The sequence below is a fragment of the Octopus bimaculoides genome, chromosome 6 (assembly GCF_046866305.1).
Source record: "Octopus bimaculoides isolate indiv1 chromosome 6, ASM4686630v1, whole genome shotgun sequence".
Taxonomy (NCBI): domain Eukaryota; kingdom Metazoa; phylum Mollusca; class Cephalopoda; order Octopoda; family Octopodidae; genus Octopus; species Octopus bimaculoides.
Genome location: NC_142933.1, coordinates 113,869,016 through 113,895,224, shown reverse-complemented (window position 1 = coordinate 113,895,224; position 26,209 = coordinate 113,869,016). Strand labels below are relative to the sequence as shown.

At 32.7% G+C, this 26,209-nt stretch overlaps 1 protein-coding gene across 1 annotated transcript in view; it reads left to right on the top strand.

Annotated features, from left to right (window-relative positions):
- LOC106867446 (ceramide glucosyltransferase) overlaps positions 1-26,209 on the top strand; it is a 114,962-nt gene that overhangs the window by 62,040 nt on the left and 26,713 nt on the right. Inside the window, exon 2 of the mRNA XM_052968588.2 lies at positions 19,946-20,084. Coding sequence (XP_052824548.1) covers positions 19,946-20,084 — 139 coding nt within the window. The remainder of the gene's footprint in view (positions 1-19,945; positions 20,085-26,209) is intronic.

Below are 26,209 nucleotides of genomic sequence, written 5' to 3'. Positions count from 1 at the left end.
CATTTCCCATAATTAGGTGTACTTGTTTTGCATAAGTGCATATTATGCATGAATACAGGATTTAAAACAGTGTGGATAGTTTTATGCAGTACAAACTTAGCCTTTATATTAAGGAGTGTTAGCATTTTTCATATAACAAATCAATGAACAGTTTGTTATAGGATTTGATAATTATCTCAAAAATTTTTGATTCATTATATAACTTTTTATAATGTAACAATATAGAGAAGGAAGATGTCTGTGAATAGATAAATACATAGAAGTCTTGTTAAAATCTTTTCTGTCAAAGTTTTGCCTGTTCTCAGATTAACAATCATTAGATAATGGATTCCTCTTGTAATTAAACATTTCCATTTATGAATATTGTCATTCTGACCCTAGAAATAATGTATAATTAATTAGTTTAGAAGTAACTTGGGAAAGCTTATAAATTAAAACTTCTGCAATAATTAAAAAGCAATCATATAATCACTATTTTTGGTGATGAGTTTAAATTTTTATATTGGTGACCAAATGATGAAACCATTCTAAAGGAATTATTTTTGAAATAAATGTTTTCCAAACTTCTTACTCTCTGGTAATCCTTGAAATGCATTCAATGTGTCAGAGTACACCTTTGTAAAAACTACCACATACCTTTTATTAATACTTTACATTATCTTTCTTTGAGTTAAATTCCATATATGATTAAACAAACCATAAAACTGTCTTTGAAAAATTTGACTACTAAATCCATTTAATGCATGAAGAAAGTTCAAGAAGCCCAAAACCTTGTAGAGATTAGTAGTTCCCTACTAAGAGGTCATTTGATACTAATATTTTTAATATAATTCATTGATCTTTCATGAAAATCTAGGTTTCTAGGAAATCTTGGTTGGGGAAACACTGCTCAAAATCATATAAATTCATTGAAAAGTATTAAGTAGAAATTAACATTGTATTTCTCTTATCTAATAACAAATTTCATTGAACATCAGTAGAAAAACATAGTGGATAAGGATTTACAATCACAGAAATTTTTACCTGATGAACAATATGAAATATGAAGTTAGTTACTGGAATATCGACTGTTACTTGTAAGAGTGGCCTATTACCAGTCATTAGATCATTGGCTAGAATGTCTACAGTATTTGTTCAGGTTCTTTGCACTCCTGAGTTCTAAGACTGTTCAGGTCAACTTTGCTTTTCATCCTTTCGATGTTCATAAATTAGCAATTTAGGATGGATTGATGGAGTATTATTAATTAATCTATTGCTTCTAGGTATGAAATTATATGGGAACATTCTTTCTATAATGATTGCAATACATTGCCAACATGTATTAAACCAATTTTTGTTTGAGTCTATTGCAGAGTTTTAGTGTTGTAATAATTGTGTTTACACATTCTAATCCTAAAATTAATGTTGGTATTTTGTGGTTTGAGAAGAATTCTTTTATAATGATGGATATATTTCAACCAATCATTTTCATTGGTGCAGCTTTATAATGTTCTTATATCTAGGTTGTTTTAAATACCAAAGCTACCTTAAATCTACGTATGATGATGTAACAAAATAATTCTAATGTACATGTATTTTATATTTATCTTATTTGCCCTGTGCCTGCCCATTTACTCTCAAATGGGTTTGATAGTGTTAAGTATTCATTTGTATCTTAATCTAAATAGTATCATTCACCGAGTTTAATACTCTTGAGCAAGACACAGATGTCAGAACAATAGTGCTTTATATGTAATTAAAAACATTAGACCGTTTGTAAACAAATCAGTAATTTAAGATTGTCTAGTGTTTGCTTATTTTTGTAGTTTAACTGGAACAGTTATTTGCTTGTAAAATTGAAAATGTTTACATCTTTGCCTTTTCTGTTACTGTTAAAGTGGCTGGTTCCATGCCACCTCTACTTGGGCAGTCTTGTCTCCTACTCTTGTCATACGAACCACTATGTCCAGTCTTTCCTCTCCAGAGAATCAGCCTCCTGAAATTTTCTTCATTCTCCCATTTTTGCTGTAGCTTATTGACTTGCAAACTCTTCAAGTTAAATATTGACTAGCTTCAGTCTCACTGGTCTCTTTGGGTCTGGAAAGCCATGAGTACAACTCTTTCCTCTAGTTTAAACCAGTAAAAAAATAGTATAAAAGGTCATACTGAAATGAGCTTCAGTTGTGAAATGTTGACACAAAGTAATTATGACTTGCTATTAGCTGAGTAACTTGTAGGATTTAGTTTGGTGCTTCACTGTCTAAGTTCAGAACTTATTAGGGTTAAATTCCATCCTTCTGTAATTTATAAAATCTTTACTGGTAATTTGCTGAGGTCTAGCCAGTTGGCTTACATCTATATCTATAAAATTCACTGTGTGTGTGTTTTCTATGCATGGCCAAACTGCTGGATCAATCTGTACCAAATTTGGCATGAAGATTTTTCATTACTTGAAGAAGGTTCTATCTAGTGTTTTATAAAAATACCATCTGCCTGAAAAGGAATTCATTTTGCATACTATTTGCATGTTGTTTTTTTAAACAAAATTACAGCTATTATCTGGAATTAGACATTATTATTATGTTTAATTACTAGATATTTTCCTTAGTTTTCACCTATTTAAAATGTTTACTGTGCTTGTCACTTGTTTTACAAGTTGATTTTTAGCCTGTGTTCTTACACCTATTTTGTCTTTATATTTAGGTACATTCATAGTGGAAATATTTTGTATTGTCAATCCAATAGGCCATCATCATTGGGACACTGCTGGAAACGTTTTACTTCTAGTTTATGACAAATTTGCATTATCTGGCTCTCATTTCAACCAGAATATTAATACTTGACTATTGAGTGTCTATGCTGACAACACATTGAATAGACCATTTAATGTCAACTTTTCCATGCACATTTAACATCCACTTCACGCAGAATTTGTTGAGGTAGATTTTCTACAGGTAGATGTCCTTCTTGTTGCCAACCCTCACTTTACTTTCAAGTAAAGTGACATTTTCCCTTGTATGATGCTGATGTCAAGACAAGGTACATGCACACACACACACACACACACACACACACACACACACACATGATGGGTTTCTTTCAGTTTCTGCCCACCAAATCCACTTGAGGCTTTTGTGAGCTTGAGGCTATAATAGAATGTGCTTGCCAAGGTACCAAACAGTGGGGGACACACACACACACACACACACTCTCTCTCTCTTTCTCTCCCTCTCTCTCTCTCTCTCTGTCTCTCTCTATTTCTCTCTCTTTCTTTCTCTCTCTCTCTTTCTTTCTCTCTCTTTCTCTCTCTCTCCAATTTCTCTCACAGTTTTTTGGTTGGCTCAAAACTATTATAGAAGACACTTTGACCAAGGGGCCACACAGTGAGACCAAATCGGAGACAATGCAATTACACAATGAATTACTTTAACCACACATCCATGCCTGCATCTACACAACCATGCCTGTGCCTTTTGGTCACAAAATATCTGAGCTATGCCACAATTAGTTTTTATTTTACTTATATTCTGCTAATTCTTCAAATATCATAAAGTACGCATTTGTTTCTGACAGTTGAAGTTAACATTCAACAAGTTATTTCATATCTTGATACTATAGTAATGAAATGTTGAGAAAAGGCTGTATTTAACATTTTCTCTTTCTTACATCTCATGTATGCATGATGAAATTATTATCTGAATGTTTTCCTGATTGGGTGCCAACATAAATGCTTTAGCCAATGAATAAATAGGAAGTTTCTATGGCTCTTCTCTAATCAATATTGGATATATTAGTTGCAGATTGGAATTAATCTTATCTTATTTTGTTTTATTTTTTTATTTTTTTTTTTAGTTCAGTCTGACTAGACCATGTTAACGTAGCTTAAAATAATTCATCAGATTATGTGAATAAGTATGGCTGCTGGAGCTATAATAAACCACAATGTCTCTAGTTAACATGCAAAACGTTAGAAGGGATGGAAAAAAAAAAACTGTACTAAAACAACAAAAGTTGAGGAAGCTATGTTTCTTATGTAATCATTTGACTATCAGATGAAACACACATACAACTCTTTACTTGATCCAATATAAAAGATATAAGTGTAATTTGGATAGCATCCCAAAATATGGCAACAAGTCTAAATATAAATTCTTACAAAAAAAAAAAGTACTTTTGAAATGCTATATCACTAGTTGTAGAGGTAGTAGGAAGTCGATATGAAAATATGAATGGATATCTTGACTTGGCTATTTCACATAGAAACAAATTTGTACTCTTCAGATTGGCATAACTAATAGGAATTGATTTTTATGTTTGCTTTAACAACTAATTATTTAAAATTTGTAATTCATGAATATATTTATACATTAATATAATTTTAAAGTTACAAAAAAAAAAAAAAAAAAAATGCAATCATATGGTTGCAGGTTCATTCACAATGCATGACACAGTGGGCAAGTATCTTTATCATAACCTCAGGTTGACTAATGCTTTGTAGAACTTAATAGACAGAAACTATATGGAAGCCCTGTGTGTGTGTGTGTGTGTGTATGAATGTATGTGTTCAATATATACATGTGCATACAAGTATGTATGCATTTGTTGTTTATTTACTGTTTATTTATGTCCCTTTACATTAAAATGTAATTTGGGTATTTGATAGAAATGGATAAAATAAGAATGAGACTGAAATAAATACATAGATCAGTATGATTGTTCCAGCCTTGTGAGTGGATTTGGTAGACGGAAACTGAAAGAAGCCCATTGTGTGTGTATAAATATATATTTTTATGTATATATGTGTGTGTCTTTTGTATTTGTCCCCTGCTTGACAAATGGTGTTGGTGTGTTTACATCCCTGTAGCTTAGCGGTTTGGCGAAGGAGACCAATATAATAAGTACTAAGCTTAAGAAATATGTCCTTGGGTTGATTCATTCAACTAAAAAACTCTTTGAGGCAGTGCTCCAGCATGGCCACAGGAAATGACTGAAACAAGTAAAAGAGTACACAGTTAATTGATAAAAAAATAGAAGTCCCTCTAGATTCCTGGAGATTTAAATCTTTAGCATTCACAATATTTCTGTCAGAAGTAATGCCATTGTTTTGAATTAATCATACATTACCTTGTAACTTTGAGATTTTCATGAGATAACTATTAATTTTTAGAATGATATTGTAGGGTTGGTGTAAAGAGGCTAGTGTGAACATAAAACTGGTGGAATATTTTGGCCAGATATGACTGGTTTAAACGCTCAAGGGTTGAAGCTAGTTACTGTATTGCACAAAATAGAATGTTTGACTATACTAGCTGTTACAATTAAAAAGCAGTATGGATCTTTTATTCAGTTGTAGATTGTATTTATGTAGGCGGAAGAGACTTTTCTTTCCTTTCCTCCTTGACACTATACTTAGTAGCTGCTGGCCAGAAATGGGATGGTGTGTGATGTATAAAGGAAGTGAAAAAAATGATTAGACTTCACACATAATCTTCTTTCAAACATGCTTAATCTCTTCCTTAACCCTTTAGCATTCAGATTACTCTGTCAAATGGAATGTTTATTTATTCATATTGGTTTTAATTAATCGTGCATTATCTCATAGCTTCAAGATTTCCATGATGTGATTGTTCATTTTTAGAATGACATTAAAGGGTAAATATGAGTAGCCAGATCTGGCCAGTTTGAACATAAACAGGTTGAATATTTGGACTGGATATGGCTGCTTTAAATGCTAAAGGGTTAAACCATTCTTTATTCTACATATGACATTTTAATTATGGTCTCTCATATACTCCACACCACAAATGTCTTTTTTTACTCTAGTAACTTGCATTTCATCTCCTCCTCATAACTAACATAAAAAAAGCCTTCCTTCCCTATTCTAAATTTCAAATGGTAAGATACTACCTCATGAAATGATTTATAACCACACACTGGCATCTGTGTGTGTGTGTGTGTGTGTGTGTGTGTGTGTGTGTGTGTGTGTGTGTGTGTGTGTGTGTGTGTGTGTGTGTGTGTGTGTGTGTGTGTGTGCGCATGTTACAAAGTGGAAGGAATGATTATATGCCATACACAATTCTATTTCAAATTAAGTATTAAACTGAGGTGTGGTGTCTTTCTTTGAACTGTTGACTTTCTGAAAGAAGTATGTTTGAAGGGAAAATCATTATACTGGAATATATTTTTTGATTTAACTTTTTTTTTTTTAAAGTCAACCATTCCAGCTGATTGTGAGTTTCAGAAACTCCTATATTTCTTTTAGAATTGGAATTACTTATCTAAAATAATTACACTTGTGCATAAAACAAGAAATTTTCAAAGAAATTCAAGAAGTTATATTAACCCTTTAGCACTTCAACGTATTGTACCTGTTTTATCTTTAAACTGGCAATATCCAGTCTCTCATACTTGTATTATTATTCTAAAAATGAACAATCACATCATTGAAATCTCAAAGCTATGAGGTAATGTATGACTAATTCAAATCAATTTCAATAAATAAGCGGTGGAGATGGAGTATATGTAATCTGGGTATACCCCCCCCCTTTTAAATTTTGTTTTTTTTTACGGAATCCTATGTTTCAGACCATGGAGAATCCGATTCTGGAAAATTTTTTTCAAAAATCTCAATTTCAAAATTTCGACCCCCCCCCCCCCCCCCCGGTTTTTATATAGATCCACAGGGTAAACCTAACCCTAACCGTAACCCTGACCCTAACCCTAAACCTAACTCTAACACTAGTTTTGTGAAATTTGGTTATTTCTAGCATGTAAATAGCCTGCTTGGTGGGGGGGGGGGTGAAATTTTTCAAAAAATTTTTTTTCAGAATCGGAATCTCCATAGCCTAAAACGTGGGATTCCGTAAAAAAAAATTAATAAATAAGGGGGTGGGGAAAGGTTCAGATTACATATAGTCCATCTCTACCAAATAAGCATTACATTTGACAGAGTAGTCTGAATGCTAAAGTGTTAAGGCTATTTATTCTGAAACTTTTTTGATGCTTTTGTTTTGAGCTTCTATGAATAATTGTATTTTATAAAATAATAGGTTTAGCCCCCCACCCTTTAAATGTGTCCTTGTCAGATGTCTACTTCATTGTGACCTCCCAACATAAAAATGGTCTTCACCACCTCTGTTAGATGTTCTGGCAATTGATGTAAGCTGGCACAACAATACTGTGTAATAGCTGTGTCTGAGTTTGCTGAAAAAGCTACTTCCAATGTGGTGGATGAGTATGGGCTCTTGACTAAAAGAGCAGTTTGTTGTGAGATAAGTTGCCAATAAGATTCTTGCTAATGTGTACATGTAAATACGTAAAAATTTGTTTGCACCAACCAAAGGCTGTTAACATCTTTAACAGTGTTTGCACTTTTGATCTCACTCACTCACTCACTCACTCACTCACTCACTCACTCACTCACTCACTCACTCGCTCACTCACTCACTCACTCGCTCACTCACTCACTCACTCACTCACTCACTCACTCACTCACTCACTCACTCACTCACTCACTCACTCACTCACTCACTCACTCACTCACTCACTCACTCGCTCACTCACTCGCTCGCTCGCTCACTCACTCACTCACTCGCGCACTCGCTCACTCGCTCACTCGCGCACTCGCTCGCTCACTCTCTCTCTCTCTCTCTCTCTCTCTCTCTCTCTCTCTCTCTCTCTCTCTCTCTCTCTCTCTCTCTCTCTCTCTCTCTCTCTCTCTCTCTCTCTCTCCAAATATTTGAAGCCTAACCATAAATTATTGTAAGTTCCACACAAATGGCTCTTAGCATTCCAGCATTAAAATGTATAACAAACAAAACTTGACTACAATTGCACAAAAGTTCTGGGGAGAATTAGCAAATACTATTGCCAAGAATGGTGTACAAGTAATTCCTCAAATCTTGTCTTTGGCAACATGACAGTTCTAATAATAATGATGGTAATTTTTAATGGATAGAAACCAAATTTTTGACACATAATTATGACAAAAATTTGCTAAAAATTGTCTTGGAAATGAGGGTATCTAAATATGAAGAATGTTGTTCTAATTTTTGTAATTGGTTTTCCAGCTGTCTTCAGAAGAACCAGGCCAATAAAGTACTAAGTTTAGTTGGGACAAGAAGACATGGGAGTCCATGATCACTGATGCCTGTATACAGTGAACAAAAAAGAGCCATTTCATGGACTTTTGTAAACAGTTTAGACTTTCTTGGGAAAAGCAGGCATGTAAGAGCATGGACATTTTTCTCAATTATAATTTTGTCAAGAATCCATTTTTGACCTCCAAATTAGCGTATTTTGAAGATTTGAGCAGTTTTTTTTTTTTTTTTTTTTTATTCTGACACTTTGTGGACTGCAGTTTGACAAATTAAAGGGAAATTGAACAGACAAATATATCTGGATTTCACATTGAAGTTATTCAGTAGTTTAGCACAAAAGCCAACACTTTGTAATAAGTGTATAATCTATTTTTTCTTTTGTACTGTAGTAACATAAACAAGCTATACAGGTAGGCAGAAAAAGACAAACTCTGATGTTTATATCAGTCGTCGTAAGAGAGAAATTCAATTCAAATGTATCTCTAGTAATTTTGAAAGAAGAATGTTGCAGTTGGATGGTTGTAGTTATTTGTAACAGTTTTTACAAAAAGAATGCATGTGGCTGAAAAGCTTGCTTCCCAACCACATAGTTCTGGGTTCTGTTCCACTGTGTGGTACCTTGGGCAAGTGTCTTCTACAATAGCCTTGGAGTGACCAAAGCTTTGTGAGTGGATTTGGTCAACAAAAATTTTAAAAGCCCATCATATGTATGTGTGTCTCTTTGTGTTTGTCCCTCCACCGTCACTTGATAACCACTGTTGTTGTGTTTACATCCCCATAACTTATCAGTTTGGCAAAAGAGACTAATAGAATAAGTCCTGCGGTCAATTTCTTTGACTAAAAAAATCCTTTTACGGCAGTTCTCTAACATGGCTGCAATCAGAATGACTGAAACAAGTTAAAAAAAAAAAAAAGAATCAAATGATACCATTAAACAGCAAGTAGAATATTAGAATAGAATGCTTCTTGTAATTCCTGCAGAACAGGACTTTTGAAATAGAATTGGGTTTATATTTTGTTTGTACTGGTACAGACAATGATGATGATAGTCACTCACTTAATATTGGTAAAATGCTTCAATTCTTTATAACTCTAGGATAAAAATTCAGTTAGTTTATCATTGTTGGTTTCTCATGAATAACATGTGTACAGAATATAAGAAATTGGTCTACTTAATTATTAGACTAATGTAATCATGGATTTAATTTTAACCAAGTATTTTTTTTATCATAACTTGGTCAAGAATATTGTTATGATAGTGTTTAAGAGCTTGTTGACAGTGTCTTTCTAAAGTGTCGTGATGTTGTGTATGTTAAATTAAATTTAAAGAATAAAAGTAGCTGATCACAGGAAGTTCAGATTTTTTGGCATTCAGCCAGTATTTTGAGAACCATAATATGAAAGATCACATCTATGTTAAACATTATCAAAGTATCTGGGCTGGCCTTTATCTGCTCATTTGAACAGTCCTAAATTGGATCAGCATTACACTGACCATGCACAAGTTACTAGGTTATACATGGGACCCCATCGAGGCGAATGAGAACAATGGGCTTGTTCAACTTGATGAATCTGGTTTGGGGAGTAGATTTCACCAAATTTTAGGACAAACTCTCTAATAGCATCAAAAAATATCTTCAATGTTTCTACAGTTACAAAAAAAAAAAAAAATAGAAAAAGAATTTGAATAAAATCCACACTTGAACCCCTTTTCTTCCTTTGAATGGATAAAATCATTTTGTTTTCCTCTGAAATTTTCAAGCCATTTTTTCATGGTAAGATTTTGGCACTTCCCACACCGTTAATTTGTGCATATATTCAAACTTCTAAATGCCATTAAATTCCTTAAAAGTGAACTTTTGGGCTACTGTTTTTTTTTTTGTTTTTTTTCCTCTTTTGGTGATAGCTCAGATATTTATTGTAGTTTTCAGAAATTACAACATAACATACAATTGGAGACCTTCAGTGTTTTGAAATGTCCAGCCTTGGGCACTCATTGCTGTAGGTGTTGCACATGGGAAAGAGAAAATTGATAAAAGAAAACAAAAACCCTTTTGACATTCCAAAGTGTAGCATTTAGATTCATTGCTTTTCTTTAGAGAATGAAATTTAAATAATTTACTGTTAGAGCAATTGTGTTTTCTAATAGGATTTTTTTTTAGATTCTATATTTTGCTGCATATGTATACTTTCATTTAGATATACATCTTATCCATGCTAGCATAGAATAATGGAAGTAAAATAAACAAACAAAACAAATGATGAAACAATTAAGAGTTAATGCTTTAAAAAATCTTTATAACAGTTTTTCTTATGAAAATAATATATGCTTTTTTTCTCTACTAAAGACTGATAATATGATTAGAATAAAAAAAAACTGTTACTTTTCTATTCATTGTTGTGTTTGAAATTGATCTGTAACTAAGAAGTTAGAATTAATGCACTAAAATACCACTATAGAAAAATGATTTTCTTGTTAGATTTAGATCTTGCTTCAAAGACCAATTATTAAGGGCTTTTATTTAAGGAACATTAAAATTAACAAGCTTAATCATTCATTGCTTTTACATATCTGACTATTCAATCAATACTAGTTTGGGAAACCAGTAATTAAATTTACAGTACTGATGTTAACATAATTATTAATGCTAACGATATGTGGTTAATTTTTTTCTTGCGATACTTCTTACTATTTTTGCATTGGAGAATAGCTTATGAAGTTTGACTTTTACATGCCAATATTATTTGAGTTTCAAATTGAAATTCAAAGCAACAAAATCACCAGTTTGGTGTGAGGCCTAAAGTTTTATTTTATTCTTTTAATGGTTTGGTCTGGAGGAAGAAGCTGTATCCTTGGTTTTTGCAGTCTACTCCGAAAGTGGTTATTGTAGCAGTTGTTATTGAACAACTGTAAGATGATGATTGCAGAGAAAACTTGTACAAGGAACTTCCAGAGGAAGAATGTTGTGGGGAGATAGTATATGAAATGGTTAGTGTAAATTGGGTGTGTGTGTGGATATAATATGGGTTGTGTGATGAAAGACATTTTATCTTTGACAACTAAAGTAAAATAAAAATATAAATACTCCCAAAATTAAATGCTTGTGCATCAAATTTGATTGATGTATTATTTTAGTGGTTTAGATTTCTTTGAATACAAGGAATTCCTGGTGAATTATAAAATTGTCTGGATAAGATAGCAATTATATAGCTAAAGTTAATTTGGCTGAAAACACATACTATGCCAAAACTAGAAAAGCACTCAGAGAGTCAAACCTCCATCAAACCAGAAGGAGCAGCACTACGACTACGACGACGACCACCATATCACAATCACCACCACAGCTATCCTACCACTATCACCACGACCACAACCACCATCATCAGCAGCATTGTCATTGCTTCCACTTCAACCACATACACCATCATCAACGTTATCATGACGGTTACCTTGACAATCACTTTCACCACCACAACCAGTATAACCACTACAATACCACCATCACACAACTAACACTATTACCACCATCACCTCAGCATCACACATCACACCGCTCCTGTCACCTTTATAACCACCGATACTATTTTATCCTCCTCCCATACTTATCTCAACCATCGTCATCAACAACACTGTATCTCTGCGTTCACCACAATCACCGTCAAAACTATGATCACCACAGTCAGTTTCTTTACACAGTTGAAAATCCATTATCCGATACTCATGGGACCAAGATTGTTGCAGATTTTTGATTTTTCTAATTTCGGAGTGCTTTATTAAAAAAAAAAAAAAAAAAAAAATTGCATCTACAAAACGGAACAGTTTGAGGATAGAAACCAGGTCTAAACACAATGGTTTATAGACATACTCTGAAAATACTTCTATATAAATCTTTAATAATTTTTCTTATACTTAAGACCATCAGAAATGTTAAGATATCAGCCTCTACCCACGTTGTCATGCTTTGATTAAAAGCTTACAACATAGATTAGATTACTTCGATAAGTTTCGCCCGAAGTTGACTCAGGCCATGTCTAATTTAATAGCACCACCTGTAAGAGATACACAGTCAGCTCTGGGAAACTGCAGCCCGTTCAAGCAGAATGTTATTGTTTTCAGAGACATATCTGGGTGTGGGTGGCTTATCTGGTATTTGTTGGGTGTAATCATCTAGGGATCATTTGAATGCCATGAAGTCACTTTCCTCCTTTATGTGTGTCTGGCACGATGTTAAAGAGAGTTGGGCCAATTGAGGTGAAATAGTTCTGTCACAGTGTTATGATACAACATTTCTGTAGTGGACGGATGGCATGGGAGCCAAGCCTTGGACGAATTTTAAAGATGGGCAATGTTGATGACATATTTTCCACATCATACAAATGATAGAGAGCTCACAGCTGCGGTGGAGGGAGCAAAGCCTGAGCTTTTTGAGTCAATCTCAATAGTCAAGGTCTGTCATGTCATCCTCCGCAGACCTCCGCCAAGCAGCTCATTTTAAGATAGATACGCGAGTAAAATTACTAATAAACTTTTGAAACAGCGATGCCACCATAGGTTATGTGCAAACAATAAACTTGTTTTCAAGGGAGATAATCAAAGAACGTAACATTGTAATACTTCATGTAAAGTAAATATAACAAATGAAAAATCCTTCAAGAATCCATAAAAATTCCCAGATCACTATCAAAATTTAATCATCTGTTCCTCGTGTCATTACCAACTTTTCCTGCAAGTTTCATCAAATATTGTTCACAACTTTTTGAGTTATTTTGCATACAGACAGACAAACCAACACCAATGAAAACATAACCTCCTTCCTCGGCAGAAGGTAAATATTCTGAAATCAGATTTTAAACATTACTCATCAAGTATTGGCTCTTGTGTATACTTTGGACAAATGAATGTAGAACTTAATAAGCTCTATATTTCATGGTTTTCCAAAACATTTATTGCTTTAGTAAGCATTTGTACAGTAATCCCTTGCCAATCCCTCACAATTCATCTATCGCGCATTCATTAAATTTATAGTGGACTCCTTAGTATATCTGGGTTTCTGTGGCCAATAGGTATTTATATTTTTTTAGATTTTAATTATTTCTGTGGGAGGTTTTGGAATATAATACCCGCGATAGTCGAGGGATTACTGTATATGTTTTGATTAATGAAATCCTCAGTGTGAACTGATTGTTGTTGGGTTTTTTACTGTAATATTTTTGTTGTATAAGCTTGTTTGTGTGCGCATGCATACAAACACACACTATTTTAAAATAATCAGCTTCATTAAGGCATATGAATTCTGAATTTAGTTGTCTGTATAACTTTTGAAATTGTAGCTCCCTAACAATTGTACAAATGACAATGAGAGAGGTGTGAGTTGCTGGCTATTAATTAGTCATAATTATTACAATGAATGGATTGTTTTCCTAAAATTTTGTTGTATACTTTCTTTGTTTAAACTTCCTTTCATCTTGTAAATTTAAAGGCGTAACCATTGACATCAAACATTTATGTGATTTAAAAAAAAAATTTTAACCTTTGGGATTTATTTGTCCTCAAGATAAATGTTATCAAAGATAAAATAATGTTGATTACTGATTATTTTCAATGCTTACATTGAGAGAGAGAGAGAGAGAGAGCAAGCCAGCCTACATTGATATGCTCTTGAGATGCGAGGGGTGGGGTATAAAAAGGAAAAAAAAAAAATTAGGATGGGAGCATGGGAAGATGTTGAAGGTTCATTTCAGAATGCTGGACCTCAGAATAAAGAAAATAAGGGACTTCAAAAAGTTATGAAACATTGTGATGAAGCAGGCCTGTTCAATCCTTATTAACATGTAAAAACAGATGTATAATGAGGAGGAAATGATTTAAACTGTGAAGGAAATGGTTTTGAGTTCAGAAATAGGACAAAGTAGTAATTTTTTAAATATGTTTAATATATGGGACAGAAACATCTAAAAGAATAAATATGAAAGGAATTCTAGCTTGTAAATTCAAATCCTGACAGTGATAGCTCAGCCTCAAGCAAGGTTGGTTGTACTTATTGGTGAGAAAATAGCTGTATACAACTCCAAATTGATATGAAAAGGTTATAGTTTTCCTTAAAATAGATAATAAAGCATTTATTTGATATTGTATTACATATATACTCAAGTCAGCAGGAGTTTATCAGTGTTTCTATCACATTGTAGTTTTTACACACACACACACTGGCAGGTATGTTGTTATAACAGTCAACTTAGGTATGCAAGTCATTTGTTCCAGAAATGTTTCCCTCTGTATGTCTGCTACACATATTAGCAACACGCACACGCGCACGCACGCACGCACGCGCACACACACACACACGCACGCACGCACGCACGCGCGCGCACACGCAGGTCAATCAAAAAGTGACATTTGTTATTGTTACTAATAAATAAGTCTATTTATCTCTTTGAACTGGTGCTGCTAACATTTTATACATGACTTTTAAAGTTGAGATAGTATTTATACTTTTGTGTCTGGAGCTGGTGTTAAGATGATTTACTCTAATATCTGTAAAGTGAAAAAAATGTTTAAGCTTTTGTGAAATGAATTCTCTTATATATTCATTTGTTTGTTTTTGTCTTTTTTTTTTTTTTTTTTTCATGTCAGCATGGGTTGCATGGATATTTGAGGCAGCATTTTATGGACTAACACTCTTCCAAATGCCAATCCTTACTAGTTTTCCAAAGAAGGAATTTTTTTCATATTCTACTATACTTCAAAAGCTCAGAACTGTATAACATAATGATACAGAAGGGAAATATGACATCACATTTTTGCTCAGATGGTGCCCAGCAAAGATGTGGAATCTCAGCATTCACACACAAACACATATACACAATGGGCTTTCTGTCTACCAATTCCATTCACAAGCCTCTTGTCAGTAGAAGACACTTACCCCAGGTTCCATGCAGTGATATAGAACATGAAGCCATGTGGTTATTCTAGCTATATATATAATCTTGTTTCAGTCATTTGACTACAGCCATCCTGGGGCACTGTTTTGAAGGGTTTTGTTGAATTGATTCCAGTACTTATTTTTTAAAGCCCCATACATATTCTATTGACCTGTTTTGCTGAACTTCAAAGTTATGGAAACATAAACAAACCTACACTGGTTGTTAAGCTCTGGTGAGGGACACAAACACAAAATCACACACACAGGTACATATATATGATGGGCTTCTTTCAGTTTCTGTTTACCAAATCTACTCACAAGGCTTTGATTAGCCTGAGGCTATAGTAGAAGACACATGCCCAAGGTGTCACACATTGGGACTGAACCCAGAATCGTGTGGCTGGGAAGCTAACTTCTTACTACACATCATTCAGCAATTCACTCCATTATTACTTTGAGTTTCTTACTTTGTAAGTGGAAAGATAAATGTATAAAGTGAGAAACTGAATAATTATAGAATGACTTTTCAGTTTCATGCTTCACATAGTCTTTCTTTTGTTTGTATTTCATAAACAATAAAATATAAGAAGATTCTAATTTACTAAATGCTTTTACATCCATTTCCTCCATTCAAGCATGGTTTTTATAGCATGGCCATAGTCTGTTGGCTGAGACCAGCAAAAGTGTACTTGCCCCCTTTATTTTAAAATTTACTATCACTTCTGCCCTTCCATGTTTTGTAATTGTGACTTTAAAGAAATTAGCACTTCTTTCTGCCTATTTATTTCACTCTGTGACTTATGTTGCTGCCCGGTTCATAAATTTATGAATATGGTGAACACTTCTGGTGAAAAATAGCTCACTAAGACTAATTACGATGCACCCTGTGGGACGTGTGGGTGCGTGTGCATAATCAAATACATTTTCATTTAGCTATCAAAAACTAAGCCCAGGTTTGACTTTCTGCCAAACCTAGACTTAATTCGGGTGAGAGAATTGCACAGATGAAAGAATACTTGTTCTGCTCTTGGAATTTTCATGAAGCACATACCAATTGCATGTGTCATGTCTTCCTTCTAAAGTTTCATTGTTAGTTTTTACTACAGAATTATTCTAGTGGAAGTTACCGAAGGAATTATGAATGAAAAATAAATTACTCCCAAGATGCATATGGATATCCATTTGGCAGTCTAAAGAGTCAGACAAATAGCTTTGTGGTAATCATTTTGCCCTCTATACTATGAAGTCAGTTATCTTGTTTTAGTCTTTTGGGTCAGCAAAGTACCAGAATCATTTTCTCTTTTCTGTTTGTCAGTCTTTTTCTCTTCTGGAAGAAATCATCTGTGGTCAGACCGGCAAAGGGATGGGCACCACCAAGTTTAAAATGCCTAAGATACCATGTTTCATGACAGTGCTCCTATGTCTCCATTGACAGGACATTGTTTTCTTAACAGATCATTTTTTTTTTTTTTTTTTGCAATTCATCTTAATTCCACTTTTGTCATCATACAGTACTGTAGACTTTCTCATCAAGTATCAAACAGCTTCAACACAAAAACTTGTGTGTACAGTAGGGCTTAGTGTTCAATCTTACATCAGCTATCTCTGTTGTATAAATGATATTGATTACCTTGATCTAAAAACATCTTTTGGTTTGAGTTTTATCTTTTATTAATTTTTGAATACAAGCAGTAATACAAAAGCCTTTGTAGCTATGTTAAGCTAAAAATAATGTTCGGAATATATAGTTGCTATGGTGATTTGACTCTCACTATTTCATTCTTTTCTTTCTTTTTTGGTTTTGTTTTTGTGATTGTAAAAGCTTCATACCTAAACTGGAAGAAAAAAAACCCCAAAAAACAAAAAATAACTCTTAATTCATCTATTGTTGCTGAATTGTTTTGTGTGCTAGCCAAAAGTTAGAAAACAGTCTGTGTTTCAAGTCCTTAGAAATATATCTATTTTTAATTGTTGTTATGGATTTATAGACCATAGCTATTGGTACTGAAATTTTCCATTTCACTGCATTGGTCTGTGTATGTGTGCATTTACTCATATGTGCACATTTATCTATATCAATGTGTGCCTACACACAACACAAGCTTGTGCGCACGCGCGCACATTGCACACACACACACACACACACACACACACACACACACACACACACACACACACACACAATCTTTTAAGATTTCTTTTAAAACCTTAAGGCACTTTTATTGTGAAAAGAAACTAATATTTATAGACTTGTCATATATGAAATTTATAGTAAGTAAACCTTTGATACTGCTTTTTTAAAGCCATTTCTTTGTTATATGAAATAGTAGTTCAAATACTGGGGTTGTCTTTATGTATCACCCATTGCTTTAGACTTTATTTAAAGTTGAGTAATTGAATTTTTCTTTTTTAAATTCAAAACATTTTTTCCTGAATCATGTAAAATTTTTAATGTATTCTACTTTTAAAATATCACAGCTTTGTGATACTAGTAAACATTAGCTAAACTTTTTGCTTAGGAAGTTGGCTTTTTATTTGATAAGTTTAACATTTGCTAATGCTAGAAATATATATATTTTTTTCCTAATAGTAATTTTAGTTTGTTTAAATAATTGTTGCAACCACATCTATTAAGTTTCTTTTAATGTTAAAAGATAACTTCATTGCTTTTAAAGCTTCTTGTAACTAAAATTGTAACAAAACAGCAAACCTTTTACATATGATACACATATAGCTGTAATTTCTCTGGGTCACATTTTTGCCTAACCTTTTTAATGTAAATTGTTTTTATGATATTAGTATAGAGACAATAGAGGACTCATAAAAACAAAGTGACTTATTAAAATTTTTTTTCTCATATCCCACTTAAGATTGTTTTATGCTTATTGGTAAGAATACCGATTTAGTCTGCCTAAAGATTGACTTATCCACTATAGTCAAAGGGTGGACTTATCATTTCTGCTTGATAATACAAAACCTACAGCTTAATATTAAGCTTATGAATTGGATCTGTGTTTGGCATAGATATAGGTCAAGTTGTTCTTTTTTATTTATTTCGAATTGTATTGATAATCCGTATTATAAAATCTCGTAATCTAGTAAAATATACACCTATTATTGTACACGTTTCTATTGATATTATTTTACACGTGTGCAATACTTAATAATGCTGTACAGACATAACATGAAATCCATTATAATAAATTACTTCCAGTGTAACTATCTTTTATATACTTTAATTAACAAATGTTAACTTGGAAGTTAACGTGTACTAGCTGTTCTAGGTGAGATGAAAAGTAGATACCACACCCATTATAAAGTTGAGTACCAAATAGGTTAGGATCTATTTATGAAGCACAAACTTGATAATTAAAAAAAAAGAAAAAAGACGACCCCTCCCTTTTATCATTGAATGTCATAAGCATTGAAAACAAAACAGGAAAAAAAAAAATCTACAATTTGTACTTCATAAAGTTTAAAGCTACTCAAGATCTGATTTTAATTTTTTTCGCAATCGGGATTAATGGATAGGCAAAAGATTCAAAATTTTGTATTATAATTTGGGTAATTTGTAAGTTTTGAGGTTTGATATCTATCTGATGCTTACAAAAATACCCATTTATATTGTAAGTAATCTTTGATTATGATTTCAAAGTAATAAGTCCTTATTTAGCAATATAAATAGGCATGTCACAGAATGATGCTTTATCAGTATGAATAGGTAGCTCACAGAGTATAATGTCTTATTTATCAGTATTGATAATGGTCTTGGAGTATGCTGTCTTATTGCTTTTAGGAAATTGTTTGTGGAGTGCATTTTCACAAAATTGCTATGAAATTTTGATGGCAGTCATATTTATATAAATGAAGGGGAACATTCTAATGTAATAATAGGAACCCTAATTTTGAAAATATAAACATTACCAAAGCTGCTATAACAGTAGGATCACAATGTAGTGAGACTGGGTGGAATGACACTATCTAAATTGACCAGTCAACATTTAGAAGAATGAAAGCTGTTCATTAAGTTTATTTCTAAATGAGTGATTAGGATAGCTTCTTTCATATGTATGATTCCAATGTTCTATGAAAACTAACCTCTGTATTCTTGCAGATATCTAGATTTTTTTTTTTTAATGATTATAATTTGTATAATTTTTGAGGTAGTTTTAGAATCTTTGAAGTTAAATTCTCATAATAGTTTCTAAAAAAAAAACTAACTAAGCTTATTTTTGAGGTGTTGCTAGTTTTTCATAAAACTGCATCACTTTCTCATTGAATTTCAGTAAGCAGATTAATTCATTTACTGTTTTCCTCTAAATATTTGATGCTTAGTTTTGATCCATTGTAAATCAGATTTTGAAAATTCAAATGTTTGAATGAATATTAGTTAGTTAGTACTCTGTACTAGTAGGTACATAAGACTGTAACATAATGTCTCCAACCATCTCTGGTTCTCTGCCACTATTCTAGTCCCATTCCAGCTTCTCCACCCTTCTCATCTCCTTTCCTTGTCAATGGTCCTTTACCATGTGGTTTTAGGGCAGCTCTACTGCTCTTCCCCACCCCCAGGCTGCCACTTTAGTGACATTATACAATCACGTTCTCAATCTCACCTGAGGACATGTCCTATCCAGTTCCAGCATCTTTAAACCCATAAATGGGTTGTCTCTTCTTTCCTGTTTCTACCACTACTCTAATGGTCACTGCTCCTTGTAGGATAAAGAAATAGGGACTTACTTGTTAGCAGAACGAAAAAATACAAGTATCTAACCATTTACATATCTCCTTGAACTAGTAGGGATAATAGTGACGGTAGTAAAAATCGTATTTCTGGAAATACCCATTTTAATTAGCATCCAATTTACAAAAGGTAAATCAGGACATGTATAATTTTAGCTGTTATATCTCTTACACTAATAAATCTGTTTTGTCTTCTTCCAGCAAATGGCGACTACATCGGCCCAATGAACCACCATCACCTGAAGACCTACAGGGTGTGTCCATAATTAAACCCTTAACTGGAGTTGATCCTCATCTTTACAGTAATTTAGAAACATTTTTCAATTTGAATTATCCTCTTGTAAGTATGACATTTGATTATTGTCAATGTTTTTGTTTCTCTTTTCTGTCTTTCTTTTTTAAATTTTGTAAAATGACATTTTATAATGCTAATGCATACTTTTTGATTACACAAAATGACTCTTTTTCTTGACTGTCCATTCACTTTTGTATTAAGGTGTGATAAGAGAAGGATTTCCTTTTGCGCAAATTTTGACCTCAAAATAGTGCTAGAATTATTGTATAGTAGTTATTCTAGGTAAGAAGAAAAGTTCCATACCGAGAATGTTGCTGTCTAGTTATAAAGCACACATCTATGTTTTTTTAAACCCTCTTTTTTTTTTTTTTTTTAAATTAAGGAATGTCATAAACATTGAAAATAAAGTAAGAAAAAGCAAAGTCTTCAGTTTGTGTTTTGTAATTTAAAACTATTCAGCACCTTATTTTGGTTTCTTCAGAACCAGGATTAATAGACTGGCAAAAGAAATGAGTTCTGTGCAAAAGTTGTATTTAAAATAAAAAAATTATCATAGCTTGGATGTTTTTTTAGTGGTAATGAATATATGTTGGTGTGTTTGTGAATTGCAGCTGACTTGTTGAATACAAGACTGTTGGAGTTTGGTAATTAACCATCTCCAACATGAAAGCCAAATTGAAATCAATTGGTCGGGAGAATAGGCAGATAAAGGGATTGTGTAACCTTATCTCATGACACTGTGGTTTAGAAGTTTGCTTCATAACCATATGGTTCTAGTTTCAATCTCACTGTGTGGTGCTATGAGCAAGTGTCTTCCTTACCACTTTGGTCTTCTATTTTAGTGTTTGGTTGACCAATCTCTTATAAATGGAATTTTGTCAGTGGAAACTGAGGTAGTCTACAATTTTGCGTGTGTTTTACATGTTTTCATGCTGGCATTGGTTAGCTGATATCACACTTTGCAGTCCTTTGTGATTTGGATCACATCAGAGAAAATCTAATTCTGTTATATATGTCATGTTATTTTTAGAATGGTATTTATAACTGGCTGCCTTTCTTATCACCAACCTTACAGCGTTGGCTGGATGATGTATCACTGGCACTAGACGTTGTCTCTATCAAGACAAGACTTAAGAATCCCCTCTAATTTATGTTTCCAAGATGTTGCTAACATAAGTACCAAAGTGAAATAAATACAAAGTTCAGTATGATTAAGTAAAAAAAATCTTGAAGGCAACACAGCAGCATGTCCAATCAATTGATGAAAATCAGTAAAAGAATATAAGAATACAATATAACTAATTGATTTTTGGGGATTTAAAAAAAATTCTTGTAAGGTATATTTTATATTTCCTTATAAATAAATGTGTACTGAGAAGAGAAGATCTTCCACTAATATCTCATGCTTCTCTCTTTTGTTTACTAAGCATGTTTGCTCAAATACTCTAGTTAAAAAACTAAACATAGATCTTTTAAGTAGCTTGGCTGTGTGTTAAGTTTACTTTGCAGCCATGTGGCTTTGGCATCGATCCCACAGCATGGCACCTTGACTGTCTTCTGTTAAAACCCTGGGCTACCTTTGGAGGGTATTAGGTAGATGGAAATGGCAAGAAGCCAATGTGTTAATGAATGTGCTTGAATGTTGATATTCCATTTTGCCACCACTTGAGTGAACCAGTGCAGATGTTGATATTCCTTGTTGACATCGTGACTGGTTGCTTTGTGCTTTCAAAGACCTCTAGAATAAAATAAAATTAAAAAATCCCATGCTTGAAAGCAGGTATTTGTGATATGAAGTGCATCTAGTTGTAGATTTTTGCCTCAGCATTATTCCCTATACATACAAGCATATATATATATATATATATATATATATATATATATATATATATATACACACATATATAAATGTTTGTATATGAATACATATACATATCTAGATATATATATATATATATATGTATTGTATAAACATATATATATTTATGTGGAGAATGGAGCAACGAATACAAGAAAAAGCAATACTGTTGGACTAGTTAGCCGCTGTTTTATTACGTGGAGGTTATGTATTGAGTCATCGTGGAGGTTGAGGTTATGTAGTGAGTCATTGTGTATGTTATATATATATGGGAGAATTAATGAAAAAATAACAAACGAAGACAAGTATTGTAAACAACAAATGGATGTGTTAGTATAACGCTCGGGAATAGAGAAAGTCTTTAATGTTTTGAGCCTGAGCTCTTCAACAGAAAGGAACACAGAAAGAAATAAGGAGAGAAAAAAATGTGTAGTGGTCAACGATCTATCATGGCGAATGCTGGGCAGAAGGATTGCACAGGAGAGTTAAGAAGGGGAGATAACAAAATAGTAGTGATCCCAAAACGAAGGTGCATGTGTGTGAGAGAATGCTGGTGATCTTAACGTATGTAGGTGTGAAGGTGTGAAAATGTGGGGATTGGAATTTGTCAATATCTATATATATATATACATACACACACACACACACACACACACACACACACACACACATATACGTATATATACACATGTATTCATGTGCATATATATATATATATATATACACACAAACTCATGCTAGCATGGAAAACAGACATTAAATGAACAAAGGAAATTAATTAGTTTGATATATTTATAGAATATTATTCTTTTCTATAATTAGTGTAGATTGCAGCTTTAACATTTTTCATTGTCCCTACTCCTTACCAAGATTAACATTAAGAATAGTATCTGACTATATATTTTCACTACTGTGGATACATAGTTATGAAACCTATTTACTTAAGTCCTTACAACATTGGATAGTGAACCAATGTAGACAATACAATCTCAAAGAATGTAACTGGAAAATGGTTCAGTTGAATTCAGTTCACTTCGTATGTTTAGTTCTGTGTATCGTTGTCCAGTGTTTGGTTAGTACTGTAGCAGGTTATACGAATTCAAGATATTCAAAACTGTATTAAACTAAAGTTTTAACCACTAGTGTGTGTGTGTAAAAATATATATATATACACCTTATGTGTATGAGTCAGATGTAAACAGATATTTGCATAAACTATTAAAGTAAAATACTCAGCAATCAATAAGGAAATATATTTCCTTTTCCTCTTGGGTTGGCTCTAGTAATACAACTATCAGTCTGCAAGGACTTTAATGTAATGCCAAGCCACTTATCCAGTGCTTGTGCTATGAATGTAATATTATATTGACAAACTTAGTAATTTGCATACTTTTACTGGGTATTGATTGATATTTATTTTGTGGTATTTTTGTAGTTAAACCATCTAATTCCTTTGTTTTATAGAAATGACCACATGCATCCTGTTGCTTTTCCCTCAAAATCTCGTTTCCTTTTCCTCAAGATTTGTTCTTATGTGAATATGATAAACCAATTTTTTCTCTGCTGTGTTAATTAATGAGGAACATAGAGTAATAAATATTTGCACAATAAGTTCTAGAATAAATCTTCATAGAGTCAACAAATTTGGTTGAGGTTTAGTTTTTGACTGAATTTCATCTCCTTTTAACTGAAATTTAGGTCACTTCAGTAATTGATCAAAGTTGACTCATCAATGATACTGATTTAAGCATAGCTTTGAAGCTTGTGTTTGTAGTTGTTATTTTTATCTTTAATGATTGTTGAAATGGTTCAAATTTTTATTGTTCAGAAAGCATTTTTATAAGATAATTGTAATAAACAAATTATAAAAAGTTTGTTTGTAAAATAATCCCATTTACATACATATGCTAAACTATTATTTTCATGTGCAGGGAATATTATTTATTGTACTTATGGTATACAGGGTATTGGACAATTTAGCTAGGTGCATTGAACTAAAAGATGTTTTATCAAGTTTGGGAGTCAACAGTTCATATCCTAACATTTATCTTTTATTCTGCCTAAGTCCACTTATCTACATCCAGATACTGTGTAGAAGAACAATATAGGGTTAATGAATATGACACTGTGAGCTCATATTGTCTTAGGGGGAGAGAGAGAGAGAGAGAGGCTCTATTTGGTTGATTTTCTCTGGGTACACTGAATAAATAAGAAAATTTTTAGTATCACTAGTGACTCTAATGATTGACAAGATTCATCTAACTTAAAAATACATCAAGATAGTATTTTAGAGTACCACTAAATTCCTAGCTTTTTTATATATATATATATATTTACATATATTTCCTACTATGCTCTTCTGTTATAGACTAATTTGTCTCAAATGAAACATCGACCATGTTGAAAGCCTCTGGAAGAGACAAATAGCTGTAAAATTCAGTTTTATAACTTGTTGAGCTGATGGACATTTTATTGTTTCATTTGTTAAGCTTCACTATTTAGAAATGAGACAGCTATAAGTATATTGAAATATTTTAGATTTTGTAACTATTAGCTGAAAAAAGTTTTGATTGGAAACAAACTGGTATGGAATATCTAAGGTACTGGTGGTTAGACTCACTTTAGGTCTAATAGCAAAACTTCTACTATATTTCTGAATATTGTTAATTACACATTGATATATCTTTGGTTATGAAGTCTGTGAGAAAACCTAAACAGTAGATTAATATTTCAGCATATTGAATCAACAATGTGGTTGTAAACAAGCTTCTGAACTATATAGCCATGCCTATAAAATTACCCATGTGTCTATATGCATGTAAAATGGTTAGGGACAACAAAGGGCACATAGTGGTAATGTTTCACCAATTCATGTAGATATCTAAATGTAAAGGCCTATATGGATCTTACTGTTGTATATCACTATATTATTAAAATATAGTGGCCTCAAGTCCACAGGTCTGTCAAGCCTGCTAATCAATTAAAACTTCTCCAGTTTTATTTTGATTATTCAAAGCAGTAAATTAATTTCACTTCTACATCCAAGGCAACAGATATTCGTATCAATCCACTGAGCTATGACCTACCAAATTCTTTATCTCCACTTTCCTTAAATAATTTACCAGAAGTTGTGCTGCTGACAGATAAATTATAATCATAGCCTGAAAGAAATCATTATTACAAAATGAGAACCATTCAAAGCAGAATTTATATTAAATATGTAAAGAGCAAAGCACATTATTTGATACACAGCACACAGTTACACAATGTGCTAAGCTGCTGCTGGGTATTTTATGTTTTGCTGAATTCTCTATGGTACTCTTTGACCCATATACTCTACTGGTTGGACTCCCACATAGAAAGCTGCTGTTTACTCTTACCTCTAAACATACAGTTCTTTTCATTTATTGGCCTCTCCTTCCCTATCGAACCTAGTAAAAGAATAGCATCTGATGGTGTCCTGAAACTTCTGTCAAACTCTTTCAGCTCTTTTCACAAAGCCCTTCAACTTCTTTACTCTATTGTAGACACAGTTATTAGCACAATGTTTAAATAGACTATAATTTCTACTTGCTCCTTTTCATTAACTTTATGGAACTATTGATTCAAAACTAGTCTTTGCAACAGCTGTGTGCACACCCACACATATATTCCCATATATTTATGATTATATGTTAAGATAGCTATGTTATATTTAGAAGTTCTCTTTACTGTTTAGGTCTTTAATTTCATCATTGATTATTGATTTGACTGTATTATGTTTGTTTTGGTGAATTGGGAAAATATAATTTTTGGGAGATTAATAATAATTGATGTTTTATTAAAGCTTAGTATAGATTACTCTGGAATTGGTAGCTGTATTGTTAAAGTAAAGAACTGGCATATTTGTTTCATAACCAGAAGTGTTTGATTGCTGGTACAACAATATATGGAACTGAATGTAAAATGTTTATTTGGCTAATTTTCATGAAACCTGGCTGATTTGGAACCTTTACTCATGGCTGATAACTTTTTTCCTTAATTTTAAGGTTAATTTTCATTTTTGTGTGCACCAAAAGTTTTTTTAATTGAAATTAGACAAAGCAACTATTGGTAAATTATTTTTGACAAGAGCCCATATAGATATTAGAATTTATAGGTTTTAGCTGTAAAAAAATTTTAATATTTTGTTTTAGAATTTTGTACCAAAATTATAAAGTTAACTTCCACAGTAAACCTGTTTTTATATGGATAAACTTATTTTTCTATTCACATATTTTTGGTGTTTAGCTTTTCCACACACATGCGCATGCACACACACACACACACACAC